Here is a 13,376-nt window from a genome sequence, read left to right on the forward strand (position 1 = left end):
CTTTCCCCCAAGTCATAGTTGTGAAAAATATTTCCTCCCATTCTCTTGTAATGTTTAATAATGGCATTTGGGATGTATCATATCTAGGCCAGCTACTATTTCCAGCTTTTTCTTTTGAAGCGCCATTCAACTTCTTCAAGTAGTATACTGGGGTTGGAATTCAGCAATGCCTTTGTCACTGATGATTAAAATAGATTTGTAGAGAAATGCTGACAAATATGAATTTTCTCCCAAGTTGTATTTATGGATGCCCTTGGTGTGAAAAAGCTCTGTTCCATCTCAGGCTAAGCTTTCTGTGATGAGGATGTTTGTTCTTCATTCTCAAAGAAATGACACGACACCAGGGAAGTGATGCGATGACAAGCAAGTGAATTGGATTTGAGGGAGGGGTGCTGTGCTAAGTCACCAGCCTCACTTTCTCCTTCAGATTCATCTGGATTCAATGGCCAGATATGAATCAGGATGACTGGAGATGACCCTGGATGTGAGGCAATCAGGGTGAAGTGACTTGTCCAGGGTCACACAGCTAGTTAGTGTCATGTGTCTCAGGCTCACCAAACCGGCAGAAATAGTGATAAATAGGTTTTGCAGCCCTGGTCCTTCCAGCCGAAGGCCTTGGACAGCTGCAGCAGCTCCACCCAGTTCCCAAATCCTTGTAGTTTTGTTGGCGGCTGTCCTCCTCGTCATCCTGAAGGTCACCATGCTATGCCAAGGTTAAGAGGATTATATTCTTGGTTTCAGCCCCAATCCAGTGCAGATTCTTATCTTTTACAAAAAGCATTTTCTAACATCTCTAATTTCAGTATCTTCCCCTCTTTTAATGATTTCCTATTTTCCTTGTACATATTTAGTTCTTGTTGTCTCCATTAGGCTGTGAGCTTCTTGAGGGGCAGGGATTTTTTTTAACTTCTTTTTTTTCCTATTTTATAAATCATACATATTCTCTAATAATATTTATAAAAATAAATTGCATATCCTAATATAATTATACTTTATAATTATAAGAATAAATATTTGCATTCTATAAATAATGAGTGTTTATTGACTGAGTTCCATTCATTGATTGAACAAAACACCAAAATAAACTAACGGAGCACGGTTCATTTTGACACGAACAGAAGTAGAACAGGGTAAAAAACTTCGGACCAAATTCTCCGCGTCTGCTAAGCTCTCGGCCACCTCCCGCTGCCCCTACGGCCACGGCACCCGGGTGCAGGCGCTGAATGCTGTGGTGGGGGTGACGCGGGGGGGCGCCGGGCTGGGAGAGGGCGAGCGGCCTGGGCGGCCTCGGAAGCACCTTCCAGCTCTTGGGCCTGTCTGCACCCCTCACAGGCGCTCAATAGATATTTACTGAATTGAATGGAAAGGAATCTCCTAAATTCTCAGGCAAAGCTTTAAGCCAAGGACAGGCAAGGAAAAGAAATCCAGCCATAGAGCTAAAGCTCCCCTGTTTGACGCACCTCCCGCCGGCGGGAGGCGCTATGAACATCCGGGCCTCTCTCCCCGTCCCCTTCCAACAGCAGATCGACGCGCGAGCGAGGCTTTTTAGGGCTTTGTGTGCGCATGCGTGCCACCCAGCGCGCACCGTCGGGAATCGGCCTCGTTTGGGCTCCTCCTCGCGGCCCGGCACTCTCGCGCGACTGACCTCCTTTGTGCGCCTGCGCAGACCATTCCGAAGCCTGCCGCCGCGCTGGGAGGAAGGGTCGGCTCTGAGTCCGGGGCCCGCCGCGCCGTGTCCTCGTCCTCTCGGTCCCCTCGGCGCATTGCCGAGCCGCCCCGCCTTCCGCCAAGATGCCTCGGATTATGATCAAGGGGGGAGTATGGAGGAACACTGAGGTGAGTCCCGCCGCCTGTCAGTTCTGCGGCCCCCGGCGGTGGCCGGTGCGCACGCGCCGCCCGCTCTGGAAGCCGCCGCCGGGGCGGGGGGCGCGTGAAGGCGGGCGGGAGCTCGGGGGCTCCAGGCCGGCTCCTCCTGCCGCGGCCCCCGCCTCCGCCTGCCTCCCCGCGCCCGCTGATCCCGGGCTGACCGGACAGCTGGAGGCGCCCCGGCCCGTCTGTGCCCTCCGCAGAGCCCGGCTCCGGGGACGCCGCTTCAGGAAGCCTCGTGGGCACCGGAGGGCCCGGGTGCCTGGCATGGAGGGGTGCCCGCCGCAGCAGAGGGCTTCTGGCCTGAGATCAATCCTCCCCGTTCCCCCATCCATCCTTCCTCAGATTTCTTCCGCCCATCTCTCCCCTTTTCCTCCTATTTGTAGGGGGTTGTGTGTGTGTGTCTGTCTGTCGGTGTGTGTATACTGCTCTTGGAATCCGGAGGAAGGGAGTTTGAATCCAGCCTCTGACACTTCCTAGCTGTGTGACCTTGGGCAAGTCATTTAACCCTGATTGCTCCACATCCAGGGCCATTTCCAGTAGTCTTGATTCATATCTAGCCACTGGACCCAGATGGCTCTGGAGGAAAAAGTGAGAAAGTAGCCCCACACTCAAAATCCAATTCATGTGCTGTCACAGCTTCACTTCTCTGATGTTGTGGTCTTCTTTGAGAGAAAAGGACCAACATTATTTGACAGGGTAAAAAGAGAGCAAGGTTCAAGTATCAATTACTTTCCCCAGGAGGAGGGGCCTTATACTTGTTTGTTTATTTTTATGTTTTTTGCTAGGCAATGGGGTTAAGTGGCTTGCCCAAGGCCACACAGTTAGGTAGTTGTTAAGTGTCTGAGGACAATTTGAACTCAGGTACTCTTGACTCCAGGGCAGGTGCTCTATCCACTGTGCCACCTAGCTGCCCCAGGCTTATACATGTTTATAGAACTGTCTGTCTGTACATCTTGATTATATGGGAGGACTTCCTCTCTTTCCCCACCAAATTCTTCTTTCCTTTTATTTTTCTACTCATCTCTTAAGATCATCAAGACATAATTCCCATCTCTTGTCTAATTGGACATCCTCTGTGATGATTGATTTCAGAGGGGACACGTATTATAACCAAATATTAGAGTGTAAGCAGTCTATTCTTATTTAGACCGTTATGATTGTTCATTTGTTTTTAGCTTTTTATCTTTTTCTTGACTCCTGTATTTGAAGGAAAACTTGCTATACAACTGATCTTTTATCTAGGAAGATAGGTTTTAAGAAGACTGGAAGGGTAGGAAAGATCCAGGTTATCAAGAATCAGAAGTATGAAACAAAGGAGTTAATATTTGATCCTGAAGGTAATTATTTTATCTTGGAGCCACTGGAACTTATTAAGCAGGGGAGTGACAAGGTCATAATATAATTTAGAAAAAATTACTTCAGCAGCTAAGTAGAATTGAAACAGGAAGAGAGAATAGCATCTGGGAGACCAGTTAGAAGGACTATTGTAATAGGTACCCAGGTGAGAGATAATGAGGGTCAGACCCAAGTTTTTACTTGTGTGAATGGAAAAAATGGGTTCTCTACAGGAAATGTGAAAATAGAAGCCACAGGGGCGGCTAGGTGGTGCAGTGGGGGCAGCTAGGTGGCAGTGGATAAAGCATCAGCCCTGGAGTCAGGAGAACCTGGGTTTCAAATGGGGTCTCAGACACTTAATAATTACCTAGCTGTGTGGCCTTGGGCAAGTCACTTAACCCCATTTGCCTTGCAAAAACCTAAAAAAAAAAAAAGAAAGAAAATAGAAGCCACAATATTTGGTGATGAATTTTCTTTGGGGGCTGAGTGAAAGTGAAGAGTCCAGGAAGACACTGAAGTTGCCAAGCCAGGGTGTGACTGGTGGATTCTTTGACAGTAGTGGGGAATTTTGGGAAGAGGAGAGGGACTTGGGGAGAAAAGAATGTGTTCTGTTTTGGATATGTTGAGTTTGAAATACTTAAGAGACACCCAGTTTGATCTATCCTGAAATGTAGGTCTGGCTATGTCACTTCCACATAAGTGATTCCCTCCCTATTTAATCTAGATCAAATATTATTAAATCTTTATCTTCCTTTTGAAATTTCTATTTTTGTGTACATTTTATAAAGCATATTATTACTATCACTACAGTACAAGCATATAATTTAAAAATAAATTTGCTTATTTAAACATTTATCACAGTTAGTGTACTGTTGGGGGATATGCCAGTGTCCTTGATCTACCCATGAAGTCGGTAGATCTGTTATAGAGATTTTAAGTCAGTATGTAAATAATAGCAATAGGTAAACTATATGTAATACTTTAAAGCATGGGGTCCAGCTTTTTGCTCTTTTGGGTTGTATCTCTTAACAAAACCTTGTCAAAGGCCACATATAGAATTTGATATTTATGAATGTAATGTAACCTATATTGCCAATGAGTGTAATAATAAAATGTAATAATGCCACATGAATGAGCTTTGAGGGTTGTATACAGCTTGTGGGCTCAGGGTTGTTCCTATCTGTTTATATCTATCTATCTATCTATCTATCTATCTATCTATCTATCTATGTATATATTTGCTCATATATTTATACATATTTGCTCTATTTTAGTTCCATTTTACTGATGAAGAAAATGAAGTGTAGAGAAGTTTCTTGCAATATTAACACAATGAGTGAATGTCAGTGGTAGAATTCAAATCGAAATCTTCTGTACTACATGTCCAGCTTTCTATCTACTGTAGTATAGTGTAAAAGGATTCAGTGGAAGAATCAGAAGAATTTGTACCAGATCTGCCAGGGTATCGTTCAGGTAGCTTTGAGAATCCTGCTACTGCTGTTGACCTCACTTTTCTCATTGGTGAAAGGAAACCATTGAAATCACATGATTTTTAAGGTCTCTTCTAGTACCACAATTCCCCATCCTTTTTGGGAGGTGAAACATGTTGCCTCACCTTGCTTGGAAGGTCACAGAAACCTCATAACAACTAAGTTAAATTGCTTCTTTATAGTTTGAAATAATTTTTATTATTAAATCCTTTTCTTACTCATTTTTTAGGATGAAATTCTCAAAGCGGCGGTGATGAAATATGGGAAGAATCAATGGTCTCGGATTGCTTCACTGTTGCATAGGAAATCAGCAAAGCAGTGCAAGGCCAGATGGTATGTACAAATCAGTGAGAAATACCTTGGAAAAAGTTAATGTGTATATAATGGTAATGGGGTAAATGTGACAGAGCAGAAATTAGAGTGTAGCATTAAAGATCTGTGAGTCAAGAAAACTAGATCTTTGTCCTGATTTTCTCATGAATTTGTGAGACTTTAGCAAATCCCTTCACACATTGGGCCTCAGTTTCCTGACAAATTGGAATTAGCCTACTTGCTCTGTGACATAGAACTATGAGGGTGGAAGGAACGCATCAGGGCTTTGGAAACTTTAAAGCAAAGGTGGGACCATTTGGTCTGGTGTTGCCACCCCAACTACAGGCAAAACTTGAAATTCAGTAAATCTAGGAGCTTTTTTAGGGGTGAATTTTTTAAGGATGAATTACATATTTGACCAAATATAGAAGGCAAATGATGTTATAAATATCCAAATGGCCCTTGGCAGAGCTCTAACTACTCTAAAACATTAATGGAAGTTATAAAGTTTGGAATGGATGCCAAACAAAAAGTTTATGATTAACATTAGGTAAATTTCTTTGTCATTCCCACTGTTTCAATGAAAAAATAGTATATTTACTGAAAGAATAGTGGACTTTGAGACAAGTAAGACTTGAATTTGAAACCTGCCCCGATATAAACTCTGTGACCATGGTCAAGTCCCTTAACCTCTGTGAGGTTCAGTTTCCTCATTCATAAAGTAGGAATAATAATATTTATGCTGCCTTTCATTGAATGATATGTGTGTAGTGAAGTGCTTTGCATACCTTGAAATAAATGAAAATTAAGTCTTTACAATTATTATTGTCATCATTGTTAAGAGGTAGTTTGGTGTAGTGGATGAAGTGTTGAACTTGGTCCTTGAAAATATAGTGCTTGTAGTAGATGCTTAATAACAACAACATAATAATGTAATAATTATCATAATTTAATATATGATGCCTTGTTATTTACAGAGTGTTTAACATATACTATCTCATGATCCCTATAATAATCCTGTGAAGTAGGTTTTATATTATCCTCATTTTACAGATGAGGAAAACTAAGAATGAGAGATTAAGTAGTTTGCCATGAACCATATAAGTGACTGAAGTAGAATTCCATCTCAGGTCTTAATAAATTCTTGATTGATTGACCAAATTTTGTCTTGATACTTGCAAGCTGTTTGATTATAGATAATTTACCTAGGCTTTCTAGGCTTTGGGTAACTTTCTAACAGTATTAAGTTATTGATAGTGTTTTAAAGGAAGGTTGCTCCCAGGTCCTTAATATATTTGATGTATTATTATGGTTATACTCCAGACCACAAAAATTGATTTAACCTAGCCTATTATAGAAGTGCTTGTTATTTGCATTAAGAAATGGTAAAAAATAAAAAACCCAGACTTTATTTAATGTCATATAATATGATTAGAGACATAAAAATGCATTTTAAATGGAAATAATCCATAATATTATCCTAAACACATCTGGAAATGTTTGTGAATGGGGAAATCTGACTCTTAAGTGAAGAAGGGCCCTATGGGTAACAGTGGCTTTCAGTCGTGATAGTGGAAAGGGGAGAAGAAAACTTACTAGGTTTCAGAGTAGATAGGGGGTGATCAGAGGCTCTAACATGAGAATAAAAAAGAGGAGGAAAGGTACGGATAATCTGCAGCATGTTTTTAGGACAGGAAACTTAAAAAGGTCCACGAAGGGTAAAGGGAATCAATCCATGTTATTAGTTATGAGATAACACTGTTTCTTTATAACAGGTATGAATGGCTGGACCCAAGCATTAAAAAAACAGAATGGTCTAGGGAGGAAGAAGAAAAGCTTCTGCACCTGGCCAAACTGATGCCGACCCAGTGGAGAACTATTGCCCCGATTATTGGGCGAACAGCAGCACAGTGCTTGGAACATTATGAATTTCTCCTGTGAGTGAGTCTTTGGAAAAAAATTCAAATTGTACACAATCAATGTTGAAAATACTTTGTATTACTTCTTTTGATTTTAAACAATTTTAGAATAAAATTAAAGGAACTAATTTAAAAAAATTCTTTAATGGAACCTACCATCTACTAACATGAATTGATTAGGGGTATGAATTGTCTCAAATTTCAGTCAAATTGAAGAAAAATTAAACAAGAAAATTAGGATATACAATAAAATGATTTGTTTTTTAAGAATCTTTTCCAATTACATGTAAAAATAATTTTTAGCATTCATTTTTCTTAAGACTTTGAATCTCCATACCTTTGGAGAACATGTTTCCCTGTTTTTATGCCTTGCCTTGTGTTTATAATTTAGGGTTATCAAAGAGGGTGATTTCTGTTATATCTTGTATTGAATTTTTAATGTTTTGACATATAGCTGGGAGACATGTAAAATAATCTATTTTAAGGATGTAAAAGAATCTATTTTTAAGGATGAATTACATATTTGACCAAATATAGAAGGCAAATGATGTTATAAATATCCAAGTGGCCCTTGGCAGAGCTCTAACTACTCTAAAACATTAATGGCAGTTATAAAGTTTGGAATGGATGCCAAACAAAAAGTTTGATTAACATTAAGTAAATTTCTTTGTCATTACCACTGTTTCAATGAAAAATAGTGTATTTACTGAAAGAATAGTGGACTAGAATAGAGACAAGACATGAATTTGAAACCTGCCCTGATATTGAAGCAAAAAAGCATTTTCATAACAGACACAGTGAAATTTTGGTCTCTACATCTAATTGAGAAATGGTGAATATGTGGTCCACTATTTAAGATTATTCACAAAAGCCTGCTTATTCCTTTATCAAGATTATCATTGATTCCATAAATAAATTCCATAAAAATTTAACATAGATGAGGGGAGTTTGTATATAGGGATTTAATTCTTATTCTCTCAGTTGTCCTTTTTTATGTATAAGATCTGTTATTTTTTTCCATACCTTTCACATATTTCCCTCCTTCAGATACCTTGTCACAATACCTCTTTTCCCCCTCTTAATTCTCTTTAGTGCTAATATCCCTGACGGAAGAAAAAAAAACTTAAAATGACTTTTGCAATTCTTTCCCATTTTTCTAATGTTTCTTGTTTTTCTTCCACTTTAATCTTTGAATGACTGGGAAGATTTGGCTTATTTAGATGTCTTATCAAGGTTTCTTTGAATTGGTTTTACTCTCTACTGCTTCATGAGATAATCCTGTTCTTAATTGTCCACTTTTCCTTTTTGTATACTCTTTTTGTATTCTTACCTACTGTTGTCTTTGGCAGCCATTTCTCTGTTTGGCAAATAAATCAGAAGTTTCCTGTCTAAGGTTATTTCTGGGCTTTTTTTGTCTTTGGGCTGTAACAATTAATTTGCATTGATTGAACTTGTTTCAAATAATTAGACTTGGTTTCTATATAATTTCTGTTGTTAATTTTCTGTTTTTCACTTTATAAAACCTCTTTAAATAGTTCCTGGGTTAAGACGTTTTCAGTCATACAATATTATTTGCATTACTTTTCTTGAGATTTTTTTTTTAAATAATTTTGGTTTTAACTGGAAAGTTTATTTATGGTTCGACCAGAAAGATAGATGATTCAGCTATGCTGGGAACTAATTCATATCACCAAAACCAGTGCCTGCTGATTAATTTTTGAAGAGTGTATTTAATATAGAGGTATAAGAGTTTTCTGTAAATTTTAAGTCCTTGAACTCTCAATCCTTTTCTTGAACCTTGCTTTCCCATATATTAATCTCATCCTCAACTTTTTCTCATGTTTACATTTAAGTTACTAGTTACTTGATTTGATTCAGAGGATTTTATCAAGTTCTTTGTAGAATCTGTCTTCCATTAAAGTAACCAATGTTAATGCATAAGTTGCAGTTATTTTTCATGAAGGTCTTTTTGCAGATGCTTATTAGTTTTGCAATAATTGATGATCAAATATGATATAAACTATTGTTTCTTGTTGCCTGTGGGTATATGATGTTACTCTGCCAACTGCTTTCTTTATCATCCATCTACTTAGCTTTTTTTCTGGTTTTATTTATAACCGATATGATTCAGCTCTTCTAGGAATATGTCCACTGGTTTGGTCATCGAACAAGGATGTCACATTTAGAATATCAAAAGTCAAAGTGATGTGAAAATTGTGTAATTTTTGGCACCTTCTCTGCTTGGTTTCCTGCCTTTCTGCCACCATTCCTGCAGAAATGGAAGGAACTTTATATAAATTCACCTGCAAGACACTTTTATCAAAAAGAAAGAAGCTGTTATTAGTTTACAGTGGACATGGGGCCACAATATCAACGGTCAATCCATGAAAATCATGAGGATAATGAGATCAGGGATCATTCACAACTATGGGTAGGGGGAGATTTTCACATAAGAGAACATAAAACACAAACTAAAAAATTTTGATCTCATGAAATTTTAAAAGCCCTTATATGTATAAAAGCAATGAAACAGAATTAAAAGAGGAAAAAAAAAGTTGGAAAGCACTTGCACCCTTCCATAGACAAAAGTTGGATAACAAAATAATACAGGAACTTGACATTTCTGGAGTAAATATGGCAGAATAGTGGTAAAGATAAAGTGTCAAAAGTTTTAAAACTAAACATTAACTGTGAAGCAAAATGTTTAGTATAACAGATTTTTCTTTCAACTTTTTATTTAGTAAAAGGATGAAACTAGATTTTTTTTTTAACAATAGGATTTTAAATTTTGAGTATTTCAAAGATAGAGTCCCAAAGCTGGGGCAAGTTTACTTGTCTTAGAGTATAAGTTACCTAATGCTCTCTTTCCAGGGACAAAGCTGCCCAAAGAGACAATGAAGAAGAGACAGCAGATGATCCACGAAAACTTAAACCTGGGGAGATTGATCCAAATCCAGAAACGAAACCAGCAAGACCTGATCCAATTGATATGGATGAGGGCAAGTGTTTTCCTATGAGGAACTTGTCTTCACTTTAAATTGCTCAGACATGTCTTTATCTTATCTCTTTTGAGTTTCTTCTCAGCTTTTGGAACCTTTCTTCTTTTCACACCAGTGGCTTTTTAATCTAATTGTCTGCAGATGAATAGTACAACCTATGTAATTACTGAGGGGAAGAAGTGTTGATGGGGAGTTTTACTCCTGAATCTTACTCCCAATTCTACTCTTTTTTTTTTAAGGTTTTTGCAAGGCAAATGGGGTTAAGTAGCTTGCCCAAGGCCATGGCCACACAGCTAGGTAATTATTAAGTGTCTGAGACCAGATTTGAACTCAGGTACTCCTGAGTCCAGGGCCAGTGCTTTATCCACTGCGCCACCTAGCCACCTCTCCAATTCTACTCTTAAAGACTTAGATGACCATGGGAAATTTAATGTTTCTGAGTCCTGGGTTGCAAATGCACTTTGACACTGATAATAGCTCATTTATTGTTTTTTTTCCAAGGCAATGGAGTTAAGTGACTTGCCCAAGGTCACACAGCTTGGTAATTATTAAGTGTCTGAGGTCACATTTGAACTCAGTTCCTCCTGATTCCAGGGCCGGAGCTCTATTCACTGTGCCACCTAGCTGCCCCCCTAGCTCGTTTATTGTTGTGAGGATCAGATAGAATATTTGTGAAGGGTTTATATTAGCACTAGCATGTAGTAGGTGCCATATAAATTCTGGCTGTTATTATTACCTCACATGGTTATTTTGAGTGTCACTGAGATGATGAATAGGAGAATTATTTGAAAAAAAGTTTAAAATACTATACAAATACACTCAATTCTACCCAAATATAAATCCTCATAATCATAACTCATATTAGTATTGCTATTTTACTGTGATGGCAAACTTGTAAAGGGAGATAATGATACAGGAAAATATATTTGAGAGAAAATTATATTTGGAATATGAACAATTTACCCTTGCAGTATGTGCTTATTTTTACTGTTATTGAAATAATGGTGATGAAATTTAAAGGATTAGATTTTCCTCTTTACATAAGGATTGAGTGTTTAATTTCCATCTTTCTTTTAAAATCTTTTATTAAGAAAGGGATAATTATATAGGAAAGTTTAGTAAATTTCATGTTAAGGGGAAAGAATCATTTGTACTACATATATTTATAATATCTTTCTTTTTCTGAAGGTGAGGCAATAAAGGTATTTTTACCCCCACAGATGAACTTGAAATGCTTTCAGAAGCTAGAGCTCGTCTGGCAAATACACAAGGAAAGAAGGCCAAGAGGAAAGCAAGAGAGAAACAATTGGAAGAAGCAAGGTTTGGTTTTCTTGACTGACAGTCATTTGTTAACAAGCGCAATCAAAACATTGTTCTGTGTTTTCACTATTTTATAAATATTAATAGTTCTGTTCATCTTTTCTTATTGTTAATCCTGAAATCTCATTGTTGTAATACTTCAGAGGCATCATAGTTTTTTCCCCTATTAAATAAACAGTATAGTTACAGGAATGGTGGGTTTTTGAAGTCGTAGCAGAAATTAATATTTTTTATTGCCTAGTATTTACTTTTTACTAGCTATGTGATAAACTAGCATTATTTCATAGAAAAGGGGATAATTTATAACTCAGTTTTAAGACTAGAAGATCACTGATAACATGTTTTGACTTGAGTGTTAATTTACTGATTAGAGTGAGACATTATTGACATACCAAGAACTTACTAAAAGTAAGTAAAAAGAGAACAAATTTTACTAAAAAGAGTATATTTTAGATTTTTTCCTTGAACTTTTGAAAATACCTTTCTGTTTTAATTCCAGATGGAAAATTTATTCTTAATATTTTTGTTAGAGTCCAGATGAGTGTTTGAGATTATATCCCAGTAAGCTTTTTCCTTTTCTCCTGTTTGCATTGCTTTCTTTCCTTAGTTGGTTTCTTTAGTTTAGTTGTCTAATTGCTTAAGACATAGTTATTGTCCGAGTTTTTTCATATTTACTCTCTGGATCCCGGTGAACAATCTTCCTTACTTATTCAGCTATTCCTAATGGTTCTAAGTTTCTAAAACTTCTTGTCCTGGTTACTAGAGCTGTTATGGTTGGTTTTCTAGTTTTTAATTGCTACTTCCCACATAGTTTCAGTATATACAGTATCAGGGCTTAGTTTGAGGTCTCTTTCAAGTCTTGTAATTCGGTCTTACCAGGATCATTTATCAATCCAGAACCAGAAAAGCTGCCTGTTTTTTCTTTTTTTGGTCATATGGTTGGGATAGTGGTAGGAGTAGGAAGGCATATTTTCTCTGCTCCATTCCACCTATATCTCTTTCCTCACTTGTATATCTGGAAATAGGTGATATGAAAAAGGTATGATCAAAGAACAAGTGTCTTATCTGAGTCTCTGTCTCTGTTTGCAACTATATAGATTTTCATAGTTGTTCATTTAGAATCTGGCAAGTGAACCTAAGAATTTCTTATCATTAGGATTTCAAAATTAATGTTTTAAAGATTCTTAATCTTTTTTTTTAAGAAAAGGCAAAGTAGCTCCACTACAATAGTATTTATCCATTTTTTTTCCTAAAAAGTTAGATTTACTGATGTCTATGTAAGCAATAAGCCTACCTTACCTTATAAAGTTACAGATCTCTTTTCTTTTTCTAGTTTTAATCATTTTCTTATTCTTCAGGCGCCTTGCTGCCCTCCAAAAGAGAAGAGAACTTCGAGCAGCTGGCATAGAAATTCAGAAGAAAAGGAAAAAGAAGAGAGGAGTAGATTATAATGCAGAAATTCCATTTGAAAAAAAGCCTGCTCCAGGTTTTTATGACACATCTGAAGAAAATTATCAGGCACTTGATGCTGACTTTAAGAAGTTACGACAGCAAGATCTTGATGGCGAGTTAAGATCGTGAGTAACCTTTAAAAAATTTTTTTTCTCAATTTTCATTATAAAGTATACCATCACAAGAGAGACAGATATAAGGAGTAAAACCTTATATAAAACCCTTAACCATTTACCAGAATAGAACCAAATGAATTAAGTAACAAACAAGAAAGCATTCTTTCTGTGTCCTTTCCAAGTTTAATCAATTATATTTGAAAGCATAGGTAACATTCTCTATCCATATTTACATATCCATTTTCTTTTTAAAAATTTTATTATCTCTTGTTATCTTATTTTAATTTATAAACAATTTTTCTCTCTTCCCCCTTGCCCCCAGTCCACCCATCTAAGAATAAAGAAAGAAGAATACTAAAATGGTTTATCAAAATTATTCAACACATTTGAACCTACCTGCATGTACAATCTTCTATATTCCCTCTCTCTTACCCTGTCAAAGAAAAAAGAGACATACATTCATTTCTCTGCTCTTGTTCTTTCCATTTGCATTGTTGTACTGATGTATTTTGTTTTCCTGTTTCTGTTTACTTTATCAAGTCTTCCCATTCTGTGAATTCTTCA

At 37.3% G+C, this 13,376-nt stretch overlaps 1 protein-coding gene across 1 annotated transcript in view; it reads left to right on the plus strand.

The window, feature by feature from the left end:
- Positions 1-1,644: 1,644 nt before the first annotated feature.
- LOC141523686 (cell division cycle 5-like protein) overlaps positions 1,645-13,376 on the plus strand; it is a 39,880-nt gene continuing 28,148 nt past the window's right edge. The window contains exons 1-6 of the mRNA XM_074237070.1: positions 1,645-1,836; positions 4,924-5,027; positions 6,782-6,943; positions 9,797-9,924; positions 11,145-11,244; positions 12,603-12,821. Of these exons, the coding sequence (XP_074093171.1) occupies positions 1,792-1,836; positions 4,924-5,027; positions 6,782-6,943; positions 9,797-9,924; positions 11,145-11,244; positions 12,603-12,821 (758 nt within the window). The 5' untranslated portion in view covers positions 1,645-1,791. The remainder of the gene's footprint in view (positions 1,837-4,923; positions 5,028-6,781; positions 6,944-9,796; positions 9,925-11,144; positions 11,245-12,602; positions 12,822-13,376) is intronic.

This window comes from Macrotis lagotis, chromosome 5 (assembly GCF_037893015.1).
Source record: "Macrotis lagotis isolate mMagLag1 chromosome 5, bilby.v1.9.chrom.fasta, whole genome shotgun sequence".
Taxonomy (NCBI): domain Eukaryota; kingdom Metazoa; phylum Chordata; class Mammalia; order Peramelemorphia; family Peramelidae; genus Macrotis; species Macrotis lagotis.